This window comes from Danio rerio, chromosome 5 (assembly GCF_049306965.1).
Source record: "Danio rerio strain Tuebingen ecotype United States chromosome 5, GRCz12tu, whole genome shotgun sequence".
Lineage (NCBI taxonomy): Eukaryota > Metazoa > Chordata > Actinopteri > Cypriniformes > Danionidae > Danio > Danio rerio.
In genome coordinates, this window is record NC_133180.1 from 9,196,182 (window position 1) to 9,215,541 (window position 19,360).

The 19,360-nt window shown below is 37.1% G+C and overlaps 1 protein-coding gene across 1 annotated transcript in view; it reads left to right on the forward strand.

The window, feature by feature from the left end:
* The window catches only part of osmr (oncostatin M receptor), a 42,872-nt gene extending 24,103 nt beyond the window's left edge, over positions 1 to 18,769 (forward strand). The window contains exons 9-17 of the mRNA XM_073951937.1: positions 142 to 218; positions 3,444 to 3,849; positions 6,297 to 6,398; positions 6,984 to 7,136; positions 10,465 to 10,617; positions 14,397 to 14,478; positions 14,587 to 14,662; positions 15,156 to 16,373; positions 18,093 to 18,769. Of these exons, the coding sequence (XP_073808038.1) occupies positions 142 to 218; positions 3,444 to 3,849; positions 6,297 to 6,398; positions 6,984 to 7,136; positions 10,465 to 10,617; positions 14,397 to 14,478; positions 14,587 to 14,662; positions 15,156 to 15,494 (1,388 nt within the window). The 3' untranslated portion in view covers positions 15,495 to 16,373; positions 18,093 to 18,769. The remainder of the gene's footprint in view (positions 1 to 141; positions 219 to 3,443; positions 3,850 to 6,296; positions 6,399 to 6,983; positions 7,137 to 10,464; positions 10,618 to 14,396; positions 14,479 to 14,586; positions 14,663 to 15,155; positions 16,374 to 18,092) is intronic.
* The last annotated feature ends 591 nt before the right edge of the window (positions 18,770 to 19,360 follow it).

The window sequence follows — 19,360 nt, forward strand, 5'->3', positions numbered from 1 at the left end:
TTTCTTTCTTTCTTTCTTTCTTTCTTTCTTTCTTTCTCTTTCTTTCTTTCTCTCTTTCTCTTTCTTTTCTTCTTTCTTTCTTTCTTTCTTTCTCTCTTTCTTTCTTTCTTTCTTTCTTTCTTTCTTTCTTTCTTTCTGCAGAGCCTCTAGTGACTGTAGAACTGTGGAGACAAATCAAGAAACATCCCAATCGCAACATCACACTTCTGTGGAAACCTGTAAGTTTATTTTTCTTATCTTTTTTGTCATCAACTAAACACAGCATGAGATTAAACACGTATTTTCTTTTAACCACATTATTTTAGTGTCAAGAAACGGTTAAATTCACAGTTTAAATCAGGGGTTTCTAAACTCAGTCCTGGAGGGCCGGATCCCTGTATAGTTTAGTTCAACTCCAGTTAAACACAATTCAGTTTTTATATGGAACTCAGTTTCAATCCATTAAGTATTTTTTTATTTTTAGAAAGATGAGTACCTCAGACAGCACAGCACCTGCTTGATTTGATCACCTGCCATTTCAGTGGATCTGAAAGCAGGACTTATCTGACTAAAAATGGGCTTATGAAGGAATAATGTAACGGGGCTCTATTATATTTAACAGTTTCTTAAAACCCGACATTTTCACTACCGATTAAGATCTCTCAGATGTATTTTTCCACCACTCTCTTGGTAGCGGTGTTGGTGCGCGATAAATATGCGGTGTGGGCGTGTGTGTGATGTACCTGAGCGGCGGGGGTGAGTTGTGTCCAACCGTACCTGAAGAGCTAGGAGGGATGCGGTGGAGAGGGATATGCGACATATTTAGGGACCGAGGTGAAGACGTGCGATTTCCAGAAGATTATCATTCGTTTGTGGGCATCCAGGAGTCTCCTGAAGCTTTCGGGAGACTTGGGATGTCTGGGATTACATTAACGTTACTCGCCATTTTGCGAAGTAGTGTAGCGCGTGGCGTGCCTGACTCGAGTAGTGTTTGGAGGTTGGCTCTTTTGTGTCGGGGGTCCAGGGTTTCTGGAGCAAGGGGGCGGAGCCAGCACGAGCAGCCAGACCGACACAGAAGCTAGCAAGATTGCTATTGAGAGCATGCTTTAATAATGTGATATTCTGAGTTCAAAAGCAATGGTCTACTGTTTAACATGACAGCGGGGAAGGCAGCATGTTGTCTGCCACGTCATATGGGATGCCATGTTGAGCGTTGCGGCACTGAAAACATAGGGCCCTATCATACACCCAGCACAATGTGGCGCAAGGCGCGGCGTAATAGTCTTTTGGTAGTTTCAGCTTGGCGCAAGAGTCGTTTTGAGGCGTTGCGCTACGCTGTTTAAATAGCAAATGCATTAGCGCTCATTTGTGCGCCCATAGGTGTTCTGGTCTAAAAAGGAAGGCGTTCTGAGGCGGATCGCTGGCGCGTCGCTATTTTGAAACTATAATAGATTTTTCATTAGACCAAAACAAACCCGGTCTAAACTCCGCCGCAGAGTTGCGCCTCGCTTACGCACTGGTTAATATGCACAAGAGAGCAATAGGCAAATATCTTTACATATGAAAAAATTTAAATATTAAGGATATATATAGGATATTATAAGAATAAATATAGGATATAAATATAAAGGATTAAAATATTACAAAACATATTATTTTCTAGCCTACATAAATATGAAAAATCACTGCTTTTATGTCTTCTTCATCTCGGCTTTTTCAGTTCATTCATAACAATTTGCTTTTGTATAATGTTATTATTATTAGCAGTATTATTTATTACATCCATATTTATATTTGTTTTATTAAAAACAAGCTTAGATTTGCCCACCTGTCAGGTTTTAGACCATATGGGGCATGGCAGGTGTATTTGGAAATAACTCAGGTTTTTGACCACACTTGGTCATTATTGTTCCTTTATTCGTTTATTTCTAAACTGAATTTAGAAATAGTTTTGAAACGAATATTTGCGCTTAACAAACAAAATTAATTATTTATAGGCTAATTGATGTCTGTGCGTAAAGGTTTCCCTATCCAAGAGCGAATGTGAAAGTAGATCCATTATCTCTCATTCTCACGCAGTAGATGCTCCGTTTAATAGTTTTCTGTTAAAAAACTGTGAACTGTTTGCTTGTGAAATGCTCAGTTTTTCCACTTAGACTTACTTTGCGTCCTGTTAATAGCGAATGCGCTCTTGGCGCGATGCAGCTGACTCTTAAAGGTAATGGGAGATGAGACTCTAATTAGTTTATTCTCAAAACACACCTATAACTCATTAAGAAAATAAACTCAACCCTTTTAGACCGTGCGCCACGGCGCAAAGCAGACTTTCCCGTCCTTAAATTAGCAAAAATGCGTTCTGACACGCCCTGAAAGCGTTTGCGCCCTGCGTTTTGCACTCTGCACATGGACCGTCAAAATAGAGCCCATTATATTTTGTACTTAATCTCTTTAATCTTTTTAGATGTTAGTCTGAATTGAATGGTTCAGGTTCGTAATGCCTGCTGACATGAAAGTGTCGTACTGAACAGTTCAATACGTATACGCATATCGTTACACCCTTAATATATATATATATATATATATATATATATATATATAAATATATATATATATATATATATATATATATATATATATATATATATATATATATATATATATATATATATATATACACACACATACATATATACACACACATACATATATACATACATACATACACACACACATACATAGTGTTGTACAGTGGTCTTGAGTTTCTTAAAAGGCACTATTAGGCACTATTATTATTATTATTATGTAAAAAATATTTGTAAAAATGTAAAAACTAATAATAACCTCCAGGAGTCTGAGGGTGTTTTGGGGCTCTGGAGAAGTTTGGACATGCACTGACATTTGTGTTGTTTTCAGTATCTTAAAAACATATAAATGGCTAAAGTGTGATAACACTGTAAACAGCACAAGCTGGGCTACAATAATACCTAAGCAACATGTTTGTTTGTGTTTGTGAGAAAGAAATGTTTATGCGTGGTTGGTTAAAAACTAAAATTTTTAAGTCAATGAAACAAGGCCGTGAAACACACAGAGAACATTTGTGCACAAGACTTTTGAGAACTGGATCTTGTAACCTAGTGTTTTTGCTTAAAAATGATGTGAAAATCATTGCGTTTACTTTCTTACAGAAAACAATATAATGAATTATATTTCCTAAGTCACTTTTTGAGAAAATAGTCTATGCGAGATGAACCCTGGGGTTAATTGTTAATATTATTGGTCATAATCTAGTCAAATATTATGTACTGTCAGCATGGCAACGATAAAATAATTTGGTTATGAAAACTATAATTTTTAAATATGTGTTACATTTATATTAAATATTTGAATAACTGTATATAATTGAATCATATATAAACATAAAAACACAAATATCGGTTGATCGTGTATTTGTTTCTCTTCCTCAGGTCAGCAGTGACCCGCAGCTGTACATTGAAGCGTATGAGGTGTGTGTGAGCAGCATTAATCCACAGAGGAGTGTGTGTATGAACGTCACACAGACGCAGGTGGAATTAAACGCAGATCTCCACATGTATGATGTCACCGTGCAGGCTGTCATTCGCACTGGTCTATCTGTACCGTCACACATCACCATTCCTTCAGCATATACAGAGGAAAAGGCTATTTTTGCTTCACATTCAGTCGTAAAGAGGATTATGGGTAATGATGAGGGATTCCAGCTCACCTGGACGAGAGACTCTGGTGCTACCTGTGATTATGTCGTAGAGTGGTGCATACTGGGTATTGAGCCTCCCTGCAATTTACAGTGGAGGAAGGTTCCAACCAATCAGACATATTTACAACTGAACGCAGGTATACTGATGTGTTTGAGCTCCTACAATACAAGAAGATTCATAATTATTAATAATAGTAATAATAATAATGATGATAACTAGCTGACAAAAGTCTAGTCGTTGATCTCAGTTGTAAAAGCAACAAATAACTTGACTTCTAGTTGATCATTTGGAAAAGTGGCAGAAGGTGGATTTTTCCTCTGAATTATCTGCTGAGCTGCATCCCAATCATCACAAATACTGTAGATGATCTATTGGAACCCTCATGGACCCAAGAATCACACGGAAATCAATCAAGTTTGGTGAAGGAAAAATCATGGTTTGGGTTTGTGTGAGAGATCTGCAGAGTGGATGATCAACAACAACAGCCTGAGGTATCAAGACATTTGTGCTGCCCATTACATTACAAACCACAAAAGAGGGCAAATTCTTCAGCAGGATATCGCTCCTCAAAGTCAAAGTCTTCATTAAAGTTCTTAAAAGCAATGGTCAAGGTGCTCCAGGATTGGCCAGCTCAGTCACCAGACATAAACATTATTGAGCATGTCTGGGGTAGGATGAAGGAGGAGGCATTAAAGAAGAATCCAAAGAGTCTTGATGAGCTCTTGGAGTCCTGCATGAACGCTTTCCTTGCCATTCCAAAAGTGATTTGAGTCATTGCAGAGATGTATGGATGCAGTCCTCCAAGCTCATGATTGAGTCAGACACAATATTCATTCTGTTTCCACTGCAGCATGACTTTATATCCTATACTGGACATTATTTCTGTTAAGTGACAAGACTTTTGTCTAAGCAAAGTCAGACTTTACTGTCCTAATAAAATCATTCAAAATCAAGCCATGATCATATTTTATTTTGGTAAAATAAACATAATCTTTGCCTTTCATATAAGACACTTCTGATGTGTCAAATGATCAACTAGATGCAGTGCTTAATTTGTGAATTGCGAGGTCCAGGAACAGATCAGGTAAACAGATGGGAGAGAAGAGCAGTTGAGAAGGGGGATCGGTAAAATGTGGTGCCGGATCAGATTTCATAGGTGCTGGATCCGGAGTGTTCCGCCACAAATTAAGCTCTGACTAGAAGTCAAGTTATCATTTGTTCCTAAAACTTGGATAGGCGACAAGACTTTTGACAGGTAGTGTATTTGTAACGTTTTAATAAATCTATTTGAGAATTACAGATTGGCCACAACAATTGTCATTAATTGTTATTTTAAAGCTTCATATATTTTTGCTTCTGTCCTTCAAATCTGTACATTTAACAGGTATAAATTTAGTATGATTAATTATTTTATTTGAATTATTTTTACTTTATTTAGACAGTTTTTTCAGGCGTAATTTGACTTTTTTTGTTTTGTAAAAGTTTATTTGAAACATTAAAGTAGACAAGAATTATTATAATTTTTTTGTTATTTATTTATTCACTTTACTTTATTTATTTATTTTTGGCATTTTTGCCTTTATTAAGTAGATAGGACAGTAAGACAGGACGTGAAGTGGGAGAGAGACAGGGTGTAGGGATGAGAAATGTCCTGAAGCAGGGATTTGAACTCGGGACGCCCTGAAGAGCTACAGCACCATATGTCAGTGCGCTAACCACTAGGCTATTGTGCCGACTATTATTAATATTATTTAATTCACATAACATTTGAATAAATATATATTAAGATAAAATATATAGAATATAAAAATTTTGCTTTGAAAAGTGAATAACAATATTAAACAGAATACATTTTTATATATTTATGTAAAAAGTATTGATGCTTTTTATTTTGAGTGAACTTAATTTCTAAAATCTTGCTAGCGTATTTTTATTAAGCGCTAGATTTGACCATACAGTTCACTTTTGTTTAAAAAACATGAAATCAAAACTAACCATATTGATTTTGTTAGATCACATTGCTAGTTTTGGAGTGAACAATTCATCTGTGAATTAAGAAAAATAAAACAATATCTACCCTTATAATCTTTCATTAAAATCTGAAAATGCACTTCCTGTTTGTTTTCAGTTAAAATCTTAAATTATGTCTGAGGTATTGTGCAGGGCTAACATACTCAACAACGCCCCTCCCCCTGTCAGCTTTTTCAACAATCAGAAATGGTGAGGAGGAGGAGTCTGTTAAGTTATAATAACATTCTGAAACCCATTTCCTGATCTTTTTGAATGAAATGTCTACTTTACGTCCAATCAGCTCGCAGTAGAAAAACAAGCCACGCCCACTGTTTTCTCATTTAATATTCCGTTTTTCTAGGAACTGCGTCACAATACAAAAAAGAAAAAAAGAAAAGGGTCACAGCGTCCGGTTTATGTGTACTTCAGGGAAAGATGAATTTGTATATTGTATAATCTAAATGGCATAAAAATATAGCTTAAATTGTAAAATATAAAGTATATAAATAACAACATAACATTTCCAGGTCTAGAAATACAGCTTGCGTGTCTTTTTTTATGTCATTTTCACAGGAGATTTTACAGCAGGAGTTCAGTACATGTTTAAAATCTATGGCTGTGGCGCTGATGGACCCAGACTTCACGAGAAACAGACTGGATACCTCAAAGAACTGAGTAAGAGCACAAACACACTTTACCTGATGTATCCAACTTATCTTTAACATACAAGCAGACATTTGTAACTCAAATATGTGAGGCTTTCACTATCATCTGTTTCCAGCCATCTTACCCAAGCAAAAACTGTCTGTTGTGCTGCTTGATATTGAAAATATTCAGTTTTTTTTGTTCATTTTGTGCTTCAAAATGTGCCACACACCCTCTATTGGAGACAGGTCGGGATGGCAGACAGGCCAGTCAAGTACCTGTAACCTCTTCCTCTGCAGCCAGGACTTTGAACAACAATAACAACAACAACATCTACCATAGACAACAAATAAGTCTGGCAGTGCTAATCTAATGTCTGAGTTCTTGATTATGCAGAGCTCGTCCTGACTGAAATGCAGAAAACTCCAACACTTCTCCAGAATGATCTGATAGACTGTGAAGCTCATCCAGAAAATCAGGACTACCATTAGAAGAAGGAAAACTAATAAATTCAATAGAGTGTCTCAACTTTTTCACATGACCGTATATCACAATTGAACATTTCATTCATTAAGTTCAAAATGTTTTTAAGCTTCGTATTTGAATGTTTTGCAGGGCCAAAGCAGTACCCAACACTGCTCTCTCATCCAGACATCACCTGCTCATCTGTAAACCTGACATGGAGATTTAATGAGCAGGATCCCAAACACCCTGGATTCATTACAGGATATGTGATCAGAGTCCGTTCAGAAAGCGGTTCTGAACTCCGTGAGTGTGACATCGCTCCTAAATGAGAAATTAAACACTCACTACACTGCAAAACATTAATCTTTTTTTCTAGTGCAAATATCTAAAAATTCTTAAATCAAAAAGCATTTTTTAGAAAATAAATAATAATAAATAAATAAAAAAAGAATAGAATAATAAAATTTTGTTTTGTTTTCAGAAGTAATCCGTCATAATTAAGTTACAACAAGTAAAAATTCTCCCAGTGGGGTAAGTTAATTAAACTTATTTCAATGTCAAACCAAAGAAAATGGGATTATTTTATTTATCCCACTGGTAGTTTTTTAAAGGAAAAACTCACTTAATTTTGACTTACAGTGCACCCGGTAAGTATTAATAGCGCTTCACTTTTTTCCACATTTTTTTAACGTTACAGCCTTATTTCAAAATGGATTAAATAAATTTATTTCCTCAAAATGTGACACACAATACCCCATAATGACAATGTGAAAAAAGATTTGTTGAATCGGTTGCAAATTTATTACAAATAAAAAAGCTGGAAAATTACATGTACATCAGTACAACTTTGTTGTGAAGCTCTAAATTGAGCTCAGGTATATTCTGCTTCCACTGAGCATTCTTGAGATATTTCAACAGCTTCATTGGAGTTCACCTATGGTCAATTCAGCTGATTAAACATGGATTGAAAAGGCATACACCTGTTTATATAAGGTCCCAGGGTTGACAGTGCATGTCAAAGCACAAACCAAGCATGAAGACAAAGGAATTGTCTGTAGACCCCTGAGACAGGATTGTCTCAAGGCACAAGGCTGGGGAAGGTTACAGAAAAAAATTCTTCTGCCCTGAAAGTTCCAATGAGCACAGTGGCCTCCACCATCCGTAAGTGAAAGATGTTTGGAACCACAAGGGCTCTTCCTAGAGTTGGCTGGCCATCTAAGCTGAGTGATCGAGGGTGAAGAGCCTTAGTCAGAGAGGTGATCAATAACCCGATGGTCACTCTGCCTGAGCTCCAGCATTCTTCTGTGAAGAGAGAGGAGAACCTAACAGAAGGACAACCATCTGCGCAGCAATCCACCAATCAGGGCTGTATGGTAGAGTGGCCAGACGGAAGCCAGTCCCTGCCTGAAATTTGCCAAAAGGCATCTGAAGGACTCTCAGACCATAAGAGACTAAATCCTCTGGTCTGATGAGACTAAAGTTGAACACTTTAGAGTGAATGCCAGTCATTAGGCTTGGAGAAAACCAGGTACCCCTCATCACCAGACTAATACCATCCCTACAGTGAAGCATGGTGGTGGCAGCATCATGCTGTGGGGATGTTTTTCAGCAGCAGGAACTGAAAGACTAGTCAAGATAGAGGGAAAGATGAATGTAGCAATGTACAGAGACATCCTCAATGAAAACCTGCTTTAGAGTGCTCTTGACCTCAGACTAGGGTGATGGATCATCTTCCAGCAGAACAATCACCCAAAGCACACCGGCAAAATATCAATGGAGTGGCTTCACAACAACTTGGTAAATGTCCTTGAGTGGCACAGCCAAAGCCCAGAACTAAATCCTATTAAACATCTCTGGAGAGATCTGAAAATGGCTGTACACCGTCACTTTTCCATCCAACCTGATAGAGCTTGAGAGGTACTGCAAATAGGAATGGGCAAAAACTCCCAAAGACAGGTGTGCCAAGCTTGTGGCATCATGTTCAAAAACACTTGAGGCTGTAATTGCTGCCAAAGGTGCATCAACACAGTATTGAGCAAAGGCTGTGAATACTTCTGGACGTGATTTCTCAGGTTTTTTATTTTTAATAAATTTGCAACAATTTCAACAAATCTTTTTTCACATTGTCATTATGGGGTATTGTGTGTAGAAGTTTGAGGAAATAAATTAACTGAATCCATTTTGGAATAAGGCTGTAACATAAAAAAAAATTGAAAAAAGTGAAGCGCTATGAATACTTTCCGGGTGCACTTTATATGCAAAAAAATTTTTTTATTTTACATAAAGTTTTATATATATATATATATATATATATATATATATATATATATATATATATATATATATATATATATATATATATATATATATATATATGCCACTTTATTATGGTACACCTGTCCAACTGCTTGTTACCGCAAATTTCTAATCAGTCAATCACATGGCAGCAACTCGATGCATTTAGGCATGTAGACATGGTCAAGACGATCTGCTGCAGTTCAAACCAAGCATCAGAATGGGGAAAAAAGGTGATTAAAGTGACTTTGAACATGACATGGTTGTTGGTGCCAGACGGGCTGGTCTGAGTATTTCAGAAACTGCTGATCTACTGGGATTTTCTTGCACAGCCATCTCTAGGGTTTACAAAGAATTGTCTGAAAAAGAGGAAATATCCAGAGAGCGGCAGTTCTGTGGGTGCAAATGCCTTGTTGATGCCAGAGGAGAATGGCCAAACTGGTTCCAGCGGATAGAAAGGCAACAGTAACTCAAATAGGCACTCGTTACGACCGAGGTCTGCAGAAGAGCATCTCTGAACGCACAACGCGTCCAACCTTGAGGCGGATGGGCTACAGCAGCAGAAGACCACACCGGGTGCCACTCCTGTCAGCTAATAACAGGAAACTGAGGCTACAATTCACACAGGCTCACCAAAATTGGACACTGAAAGACTGGAAATTGTTGCCTGGTCTGATGAGTCTTAATTTCTGCTGCAACATTCGGATTGTCGGCTCAATTGAGCATCGTGTCAATGCCACAGCCTACCCATGTATTGTTTCTGATCATGTTCATCCCTTTATCCTCTCAGACTGGTTTCTTGAACATGACAATGAGTTCACTGTACTCAAATGGCCTCCACAGTCCCCAGAGCAATCCAATAGAGCACCTTTAGGATGTGGTGGAATGATGATATCATGTCAATATGAACAAATATGGATTGTTTCTCTTTTTTATGATGCACAGTCTGCTTCGTTAGGTGTAAGAGTTAATCATATACTTTTTCAAAAATCTTGTTTATTAATTTAGCTCAGGGTAAATAAAAATGAACATTTAAATAAGGGAAAAAATTATAATTAATGAATTTTAATTAATTTTAAAAAAATATAATAAATGATTAAATGATTTGCACATATTAATGTGCAATAATCAAACATTAATCAATTGGACAGTGCTGCATATCTCAAGATAACAGGAAGGTAAAAAAAAAAAAAATCTAAAACAAATTGACTTATTAAACTTATTTTGTCCACATACTGTTAATAATATTGCACAATAGTTCATTTTAGACTAACAGAATGATGTTACTCCCTTGTCTTCTGTAAACCTCATGCTTATCTCCTGTTGGTTGTGGCAGTTTCCTTCAGTGAGTCGGTAAATGACCCTCACAGCAAGTCTCTGACAGTCAGCGGACTCCAGGAGAACCAGCCGTACACGTTTCACCTGGCTGCCTGTACGTCTGCAGGCTGTGGACCAGAAAGCAGAGCCACCTTCAGAACCAGACAGAACTGTGAGCTCAAAACTGACACAAACAACAGCATAACAGAGCACAAGACTGCTATATGGCATACTTAAGTTTTAAAGGAGTTTTTTAAAACACAGTTTTAGTTTTAATAGTAATAATAATTTTTTTCAAATTGTTTTGTCTTCTCCATTATAACAGCACATATTATTTAAATTGTTATTTTGTAAGATACTAGTATTCAGCTTAAAGTGAAGTTTCAGATCACACGATTTTTATTGTCTGTTATGAAAGTCCCTATATCAGATTATGCGACTTTTTTTTCCTTGATAAAATCTTGACTTGGGTAACAAATGTGCCAGACTACAAATTCCTTCTTGATCAGTCATGATGTCTACAACCAGCCTTATTTCCTAAAGCAGTCAGAAGTGTTGATATAACAATATTTCCTATCATATTAATTTCAATTGATAATATGATATGATATTAATACATTTTTTTATCTGTCAATCTCAATAACCACTGATGCTTGCTGACAACTCGGCTACATTATTTAAGGGCATTCATTATGACAATGATAGGCTCAAACGAATATTTCCTTTTTAAGATTAACGTATTTTCTTTTAAATATAAATGTATGGTCCCACTTTATATTAAGTGGCCTTAACTAATATGTACTTACACAGGAACTAATAGTTTGTTACAATGTTCTTATTGTGTAAATACATGTATTTACTATGTACTTATGCTTGATTAATTACATGTATGTAATTACATCTGTAATTAACTTTTGTAACTACATTTGTAAATACATTGTTGACCATTCCTTACACCTTAACCCACCCTTAAACCTACCCATGCCACCAAACCTGTCCATAACCCAACCTCTATCCCAACTCAAAAGCACAACGTGTTCTCAAATACATCATAAACACAGTAAGTACATTGTATTTATTTTTTTGATGTAAGTACATAGTAGTTAAGGACACTTAATATAAAGTGGGACCAAATGTATAATTATCAGCTATGGGTTACTTATTAAACACTCCCTCGCCCTAAACTTGCCGCAAGTGAGACGGAGAAAATAAAAGCACATCAGCACCCAGGAAAATCAGATGCTCAAGACAAAATAATGATATATTAGACAAAATTGCAAATATATGACAGAGGTTTTAGATAAAACAGTTAAAGCAAGGCTTTAATTAAATCATTATTTTCCACGGAGTGAAAAAAAACATCCACCCGTATAGTTGAGTAATGGATGGGCTCAAACAAAAATATAATTTGTAGATTTTTCTTGGGAAAAAAATATATTTGTGAAACAAATTTCGTTTGGTATAATTTGTATCTTAACGCTAATGTATTATTTGTTGATCCTTTATCTACTACTAGATAACCAAGAATAACAAATAACATCTAAGGTAAAGTGCTTCAAAACCAGTCCGTATATGCATCAGCACCAAAGCACAAAGTGGTTTGTTAAATAAAACCATAATCTAGCCTATATAAAATTAAAGTGAAATATTAACACAGTCTCAGAGAAACTTATGTTAAACTTTCCATTGCTGGTGAGTTTCCATTTAATTAGTTTATTCAAGTAAGTTGAATAAGCAAGGCAGGATTTTACAATGTATTAGCAGCACTAAATGTGTTTACCACAGTAGGTAATCTGGATAGACAGAGTTTTTGAAACTTCGTCTATCACAGTACTCTAAGGTTTGTTACAGGCTGTCAGACTTACAATTGTGATTTGAATGGCAAAGCTAATGGGCTTATCTGTATGTAAGGTACACCCACTGGATGACTCTGGTCTACAAGGCTCTTCTGGGACTGGTGCCTTCATATCCAAGTTCCCTTCTTCATAAGTCAAAAAGCCAGTATGCCCTACGGTCAAATGAATCTTATAATTTGACTGTTCCTCGGGTTCAAACTGAAATAGGAAAGCGAGCATTTAGTCATGCCGCCCGCTCATCCTGGAGTACTCTTCAGTCTAAACTAAAATGTCTGAGCTCATCCCAATTACATCGTTTTGCTCTTTCCTTTTTAACAAACAACAACAGTCCATTTCTCATTGTATGTGTTTTTAACATACTGTAATGTGCTATAGATGAACAACTAAACTGTATTTTTATATTATATTAATTTTCTATTTAATATAAAAAAAAATTTCGTTTCATAAGTCCTGTGTTGCGGACCTCTTGGCCAGGTCACCCTTGTAAATGAGATCTTGATCTTAATGGGTTTTTATCTGGTTGAATAAAGATACATATACAGTTGAAGTCAGAATTATTAGCCCCCTTTTGATTTTTATTTTCTTTTTTTATATATTTCCCAAATGATTTTTAACAGCAATGAAATTTTCACAGTATGTCTGACAATATTTTTTTATTCTGAAGAAAGTCTTATTTGCTTTATTTTGGCTAGAATATAAGCAGTTATTAATTTAAAAAAAAACATTTTTGGGACAAAATTATTAGCCCCTTTAAGCTAATTTTTTTTTCTCGATAGTCTACAGAACAAACCATCGTTATCCAATAACTTGACTAATTACCCTAACCTGCCTAGTTCACCTTATTAACCTAGTTAAGCCTTTTAATGTCACTTTAAGCTGTATAGAAGTGTCTTGAAAAATATCTAGTCAAATATTATTTACTGTCATCATGGAGAGGATAAAATAAATTAGTTATTAGAAATATTTTTTCAACTATTATGCTTAGAAAAGTGCTGAAACAATCTTCCCAGAACAGAACAAAAATTGGGGAAAAAAATAAACAGGGGCGCTAATAATTCAGGGGGGCTAATAATTCTGACTTCAACAATTGCTTAAAACACTTTAATATTTCAGGAGAAAGTAAAGTTTGCCTATGATTGATCAAATCACCTATAAGTAAATATGCAGCCTATTTATTACCTGACCCACAGATTACCGGCAGCAAGAAATTATGTGCTCCTATTGTCCACTGTCACACACGTGACGGGGCTCGTCATGAGCAAAATCAGCGTTGCAGGCATTGGCAATATAGGCAATCATAAAGGGCGACAAATCTTGCAGGGGGCGGCACAGGGAGACGCAAGGGCGGACTGGTCATCTGGCAATTCTGGCAAATGTGGGCCGGTCAGTTTTTATTTATTTTTTTTATGTATTGTTTTTAAGTGCAGACAGCTTTTATCTCTTGCTAGATGTGATATTATGATGATGATAATAAAAATAATAATAATAAATGTTAAGCATTTGGCCCAATCGGCAACTGCCGCCTGGTTTCAAGATGGGCCGACCCAATCCAAGGTTACCCGGACATAATCAAAATCTGGCAAAAATGTCATATTATTTCACTATCTTTACACCAAAATAAATAGTGAATGTGCATGTCCGCGGGTGGGGCTCTGTCGGTGTGGTAATGAGGGCTGGTGTGGCAACAGTGCCAGGGCTAAAATTTTGTCCCAGTCCGTCCCTGGGGAGACGGGAAAAAAAAGGTGACCCAGTAAAAAAAGAAGAAGAAAAAAAAGTGACCCAGTAAAAATCATCTGTGCCCCAGTAAGCTTTGAGAGATTTCCTTAATGCAAATGTATTCATTTAGAGTGGTAATCCCAGAATGAGAATGTTAGCAGCCAATCACATTTGGCATCTTTTGCATGGGCAAGTTTGTTATTCTCTAGGTGCAACCGAAACAATGCTGATGAAAGCAAACTGACGCATATACGCAGAAAACCATTCCTGTGCACCAAATAGTTTTATAATGCAAAAATATTATGCATTATTGCTCTACATCATGTTCAAAAATTCACAGTGAACATTAACTTTAGAGTATTTATAATGTTCTCCACAGATTACCTGCTGATGGTGAAGATTGGGGTTCCTCTGCTGGTCCTGTTGGGTTGCTGTGTTTGCCTGTGGTCGTACAGAAATATGTAAGTCTGATGATAATATTGGCTGTGAGCAGATGAACTGTGCTTGTATTACACCTGTAGTGTGCTGATGATGATGATGATGATGCTGTATATCTCAACCGCTTCCAGAATAAAAGGATTTCTAGAAGAATCCTTCAGCTTTCTACACATTAAAGCACCAGACCTGGATGAAGATCTGTATAAGGTAATTCATCAGGTTTATGTTATACAATAATGCAACTAGGAGGGAATGTTCAAAATCTTAGCTTTTAAAGGAGCCCTATGATAAAATCATTTATATAAGAAGTTTAAAGACAGCTGTGTGGCAACAGTCTGTGAATATAACCAGCTTCTAATAGTAATAATGTATTCATTTCATTTGTTTACAATCACACTTGATAAAAACAGTCTGCAGAAACACTTTGATTGGTATTCTCCATTTGTACATGTCATCAAAGGGCGAAAGCCCCGCCCATTAGTGACCATCTCTTCCTCATTAGCATATGACATTAGTCTTGTTTTTAAATCTGCCACTATTCTGACATAGAGGCATTTGTAGCTCCGCCCTCTTTTAAAAAGAGCACAATCTCGTTTGAATTTAAAGCGACAGTCACCAAAATGCCACACTTGGGATCAAAGCCTAAAAGGGGCGTTTTCCCAACTGAATTATTCCTCAATCATCTTCTCCTCTATTCAAGGCGAGTGAGAAGATCCGCAGACTGCAGATCGAGGACTGCAAATGGTGTGACGTGGAGATTTTAGACATTCGCCACACAGCGTTAGAGAAAACATATCTGTCGGACGCAGAGGACCAGAACTGTGCTCTCATCAGCCCTGAAATCACGCTCTCCTCCTTAATAAAAACATCCCATCACCTTAACACGGACATCTGGACAAACACAGGCCTCACAAACTTCACCTACGTGTCTTCTGCGCAACCAAACAGCCTGAAGAGCAAACAGCTAACAGAGATCTCCAGCGACTATGTCACTTCTGTGGCCACATATGCGAAACACGGTGAAGCGAACCAGAGCTGATGATCTTATCACAACATCCTCCAGTTCCTCTTCCTCCTGAACAAAAAAAATGAAGAGATCTGTTGTGAAATGTGAAGTTTTGCAATAGTTGAGCATATTTGCAACCTCATTTAGGTACTTTTATCTCTGTTTTGCATGATCACAGTGTACAGAAAGTTCTGTTCCAAGTGTGATGATTGTTATTTTGTTTTCTATTATTATAAACTATGCAGTAACACTTTACAACAAGCTTTCAGAAGTTAATGCATATACTTACATGAACAATACATTTATGACAGGGTTTATTATATATAGTACTAAAGTTTTAGGCCAACATTAAATCTGTGTTACTGATGGTATGATGGATATACAGTTATGTCTATAAATATTGAGACATCGACACAATTCTAACATTTTTGGCTCTATACACAAACACATTGGATTTTAAATTAAACGAACAAGATGTGCTTTAACATCAGACTGTCAGCTTTAATTTGAGGGTATTTACATCCAAATCGGGTGAATGGTGTAGGAATTACAACAGTTTGCATATGTGCCTCCCACTTGTTAAGGGTCCAAAAGTAATTGAACAATTGGCTTCTAAATATTCCATGGCCATGTGTGTCTTATACCCTCATTATCCCAATTACATTGAGCAGAAAAAGGTCCAGAGTTAATTTCAAGTGTGCTATCTGCATTCGGAATCTGTTACTTTCAACTCTCAAGATGAGATCAAAAGAGCTGCCGTTATTAGTCAAGCAAGCCATCATTAGGCTGAAAACACAAAACAAACCCATCAGAGAGATAGCAAAAACATTAGGTGTGGCCAAAACAACTGTGTGGAACATTCTTAAAAAGAAAGAACGCACCAGTGAGCTCAGCGACACCAAAAGACCAGGGGCCTCATGTATCAACGCTGCGTACGCACAAAAACATTGCGTACGCAAGGTTTCACGCTCAGAATCGCTCACGTTTGGATTTACTAACAATGAACTGAACGTGGGAATGTGCGCAGGTTCACGGCAGCTTTTTGGCAGGCGTACGCACATTTTTTGTGCGTGTCTGTTTTATTTCCATTGGCGACTCCTAGAGGCAGTTGTGTTAAATTCTTCTCTACAAAGTGTCTGAGCCGGCAGCTAGCTCTCTGCAACTCTCACATGGTCGCCCACTGAAGCTAAGCAGGGCTGCGCCCGGTCAGTACCTGGATGGGAGACCACTTGGGAAAGCTAGGTTGCTGCCGGAAGTGGTGTTAGTGAGGCCAGCAGGGGGCGCCCAACCTGCGGTCTGTGTGGGTCCTAATGCCCCAGTATAGTGACGGGGACTCTATACTGCTCAGTGAGCGCCGTCTTTCGGATGAGACGTTAAAACCGAGGTCCCGACTCTCTGTGGTCGTTAAAAATCCCAGGATGTCCTTCGAAAAGAGTAGGGGTTTAACCCCGGCATCCTGGCCAAATCTGCCAACTGGCCTCTGTCCATCATGGCCTCCTAACCCTCCCCATATCATGATTGGCATATCATCACTCTGTCTCCTCTCCACCAATCAGCTGGTGTGTGGTGTGCGGTCTGGCGCAAAATGGCTGCCGTCGCGTCATCCAGGTGGATGCTGCACACTGGTGGTGGATGAGGAGATTCCCCCCCCATTGTGTAAAGCGCTTTGAGTGCCCAGAAAAGCGCTATATAAATGTAACGAATTATTATTATTATTGCAATGGCAGCTGTATGAGACGGGTTCATCTAGCAGGTATATAAGGTTTCCATACCATACAGTTAACCAGCTAAACATTAAAGCACAATTTGCAGCGGTCGCCTGTTTTCCCAATGTAATCTGAGCGATCTACCGCACGCACATTGCTATAAAGACACTATCTGAAGATGAATTTGCAAGCGTGAATCAGAAACATTTCAATTCACTAAATGTGCAAATAAAATATGATGCACAAACTTATTAATGATTCCTACTAGTCTTTCTCGTGATAAATAGTAGGCAAAATATGATATGTAGCGGGGGGGAAAAAAGAAGATAGAGTTCATCAGACGCTGGATTCGACCCGAGTTCATGCTCGAACGTGTCAAAACATGATCACATGCGTCTTACGAGCGCGCCACTGAGACTGTTCAGAGTGCTGCAACAGTTTACAGATATAAACCAGACTATTTTTTTTAAATGCACTCAGTGCGATGTTCAGACCCAACTGTGTCAACCGCATCAGCTAAACTCTCCCACTCTATTTTTTTTTCTTTTGTTGTTAATTCCGAAAAACAAACTTGCAAATAACACCGCTTTTCTCCGATCTACCTCCGAAAGCAGCACCTCCAATTCACATTCTGTTCAAAGTTTCTCTTCTTGCTTGCTTTTGCCATTGCTTTTTCGTTGGGTTTTGCCATTAGCATAGTCATTAGCATATTCATACGGGGGAGGAGGCAGGGAGGGGTTTTGTGCTCGTGCATGTTGCGCTCAGTTTCACGTTCATTCGGATGTACAAAAGAATATGCGTGACACTCGGCGTACGCAGTGTTTCATACATCTGAATTTTTTTCTGCGTACGCACATTTACAGCTTTGTGCGTACGCAATGTTTTAGTAAGATTTCCACGCAAGTCTTCGTACATGAGGCCCCAGGAGTCTTTTCTTGTATCTCGCTTAAATGTTCATAGATGATTTGGCAGATCCTGGATCTGTTAATCTTCATAACTGATCTCTCGCTAATTTGGTTTTTCAAACAAGTTCACGAATCAGATTAAAATGTCTGAATGAACTGATCTGAGATCGCTGCCTGTGTAAAGGACAGACTTATCGATCCTCAAAATCAGGGATCAGCAATGCAATGATTGGCTGACGGCGCAGCAGCATAATGACATCATCTGATTAATATTCAATTATCCATGTGAGCAAAATTATATAAAATTCGTAGTAAACTGTTTGTTAAATATGACATGCAATAACTGTCCACCTTTGCTGTGGACTGCAGGCTTTACACATTCATCTGTCAAGAGTATTTAGCAGTTTATTTAGTTTTACAGTTAATGCGGACTTTCTTTATTATAGTAGGCATAGTAGTATTATAGTAGCCGGTTTCTTAATCTGTGTAAAGAATAACTGGATGCTTAAATTCATTTTGCATCACAAAAGCATTTTGATATTGGTAAACGTGTATGCAACTTTTTTAGCATCAAACAACCACCATATTAGCTGTCAAAACATGTTCTTGTCTATTATCATACACAAATTGTTCTTAAGCGATTGTATACGTTTGTATCTAAAAAGTGCATATCAATAAATTTTCTTCTTGAACCACCTAGTGGCAGTCTTTGTACTTTTATTTCAGAGTGCAGGGTGCAGGGTGCATATATATATATATATATATATATATATATATATATATATATATATATATATATATATATATATACACACACATACATATACATATATATATATACACACACATACATACACACAGTTGAAGTCAGAATTATTAGCCCCCCTGAATTATTAGCCCCCCTGTTTATTTTTTTCCCCCCAATTTCTGTTCTGGCAAGATTGTTTCAGCACATTTCTAAGCATAATAGTTTTAAAAACTTATTTCTAATACCCGATTTATTTTATCTTTGTCATGATGACAGTAAATAATATTTGACTAGATATTTTTCAAGACACTTCGATACAGCTTAAAGTGACATTTAAAGGCTTAAACTAACTAGGTTAATAAGGTGAACTAGGCAGGTTAGTGTAATTAGGAAAGTTATTGTATAAATTCTGTAGATTATCGAAAAAAATTAGCTTAAAGGGGCTAATAATTTTGTCCCAAAAATATTTTTAAAAAAATAACTGCCTTTATTCTAGCCGAAATAAAACAAATAAAACTTTCTCCAGAAGAAAAAATATTA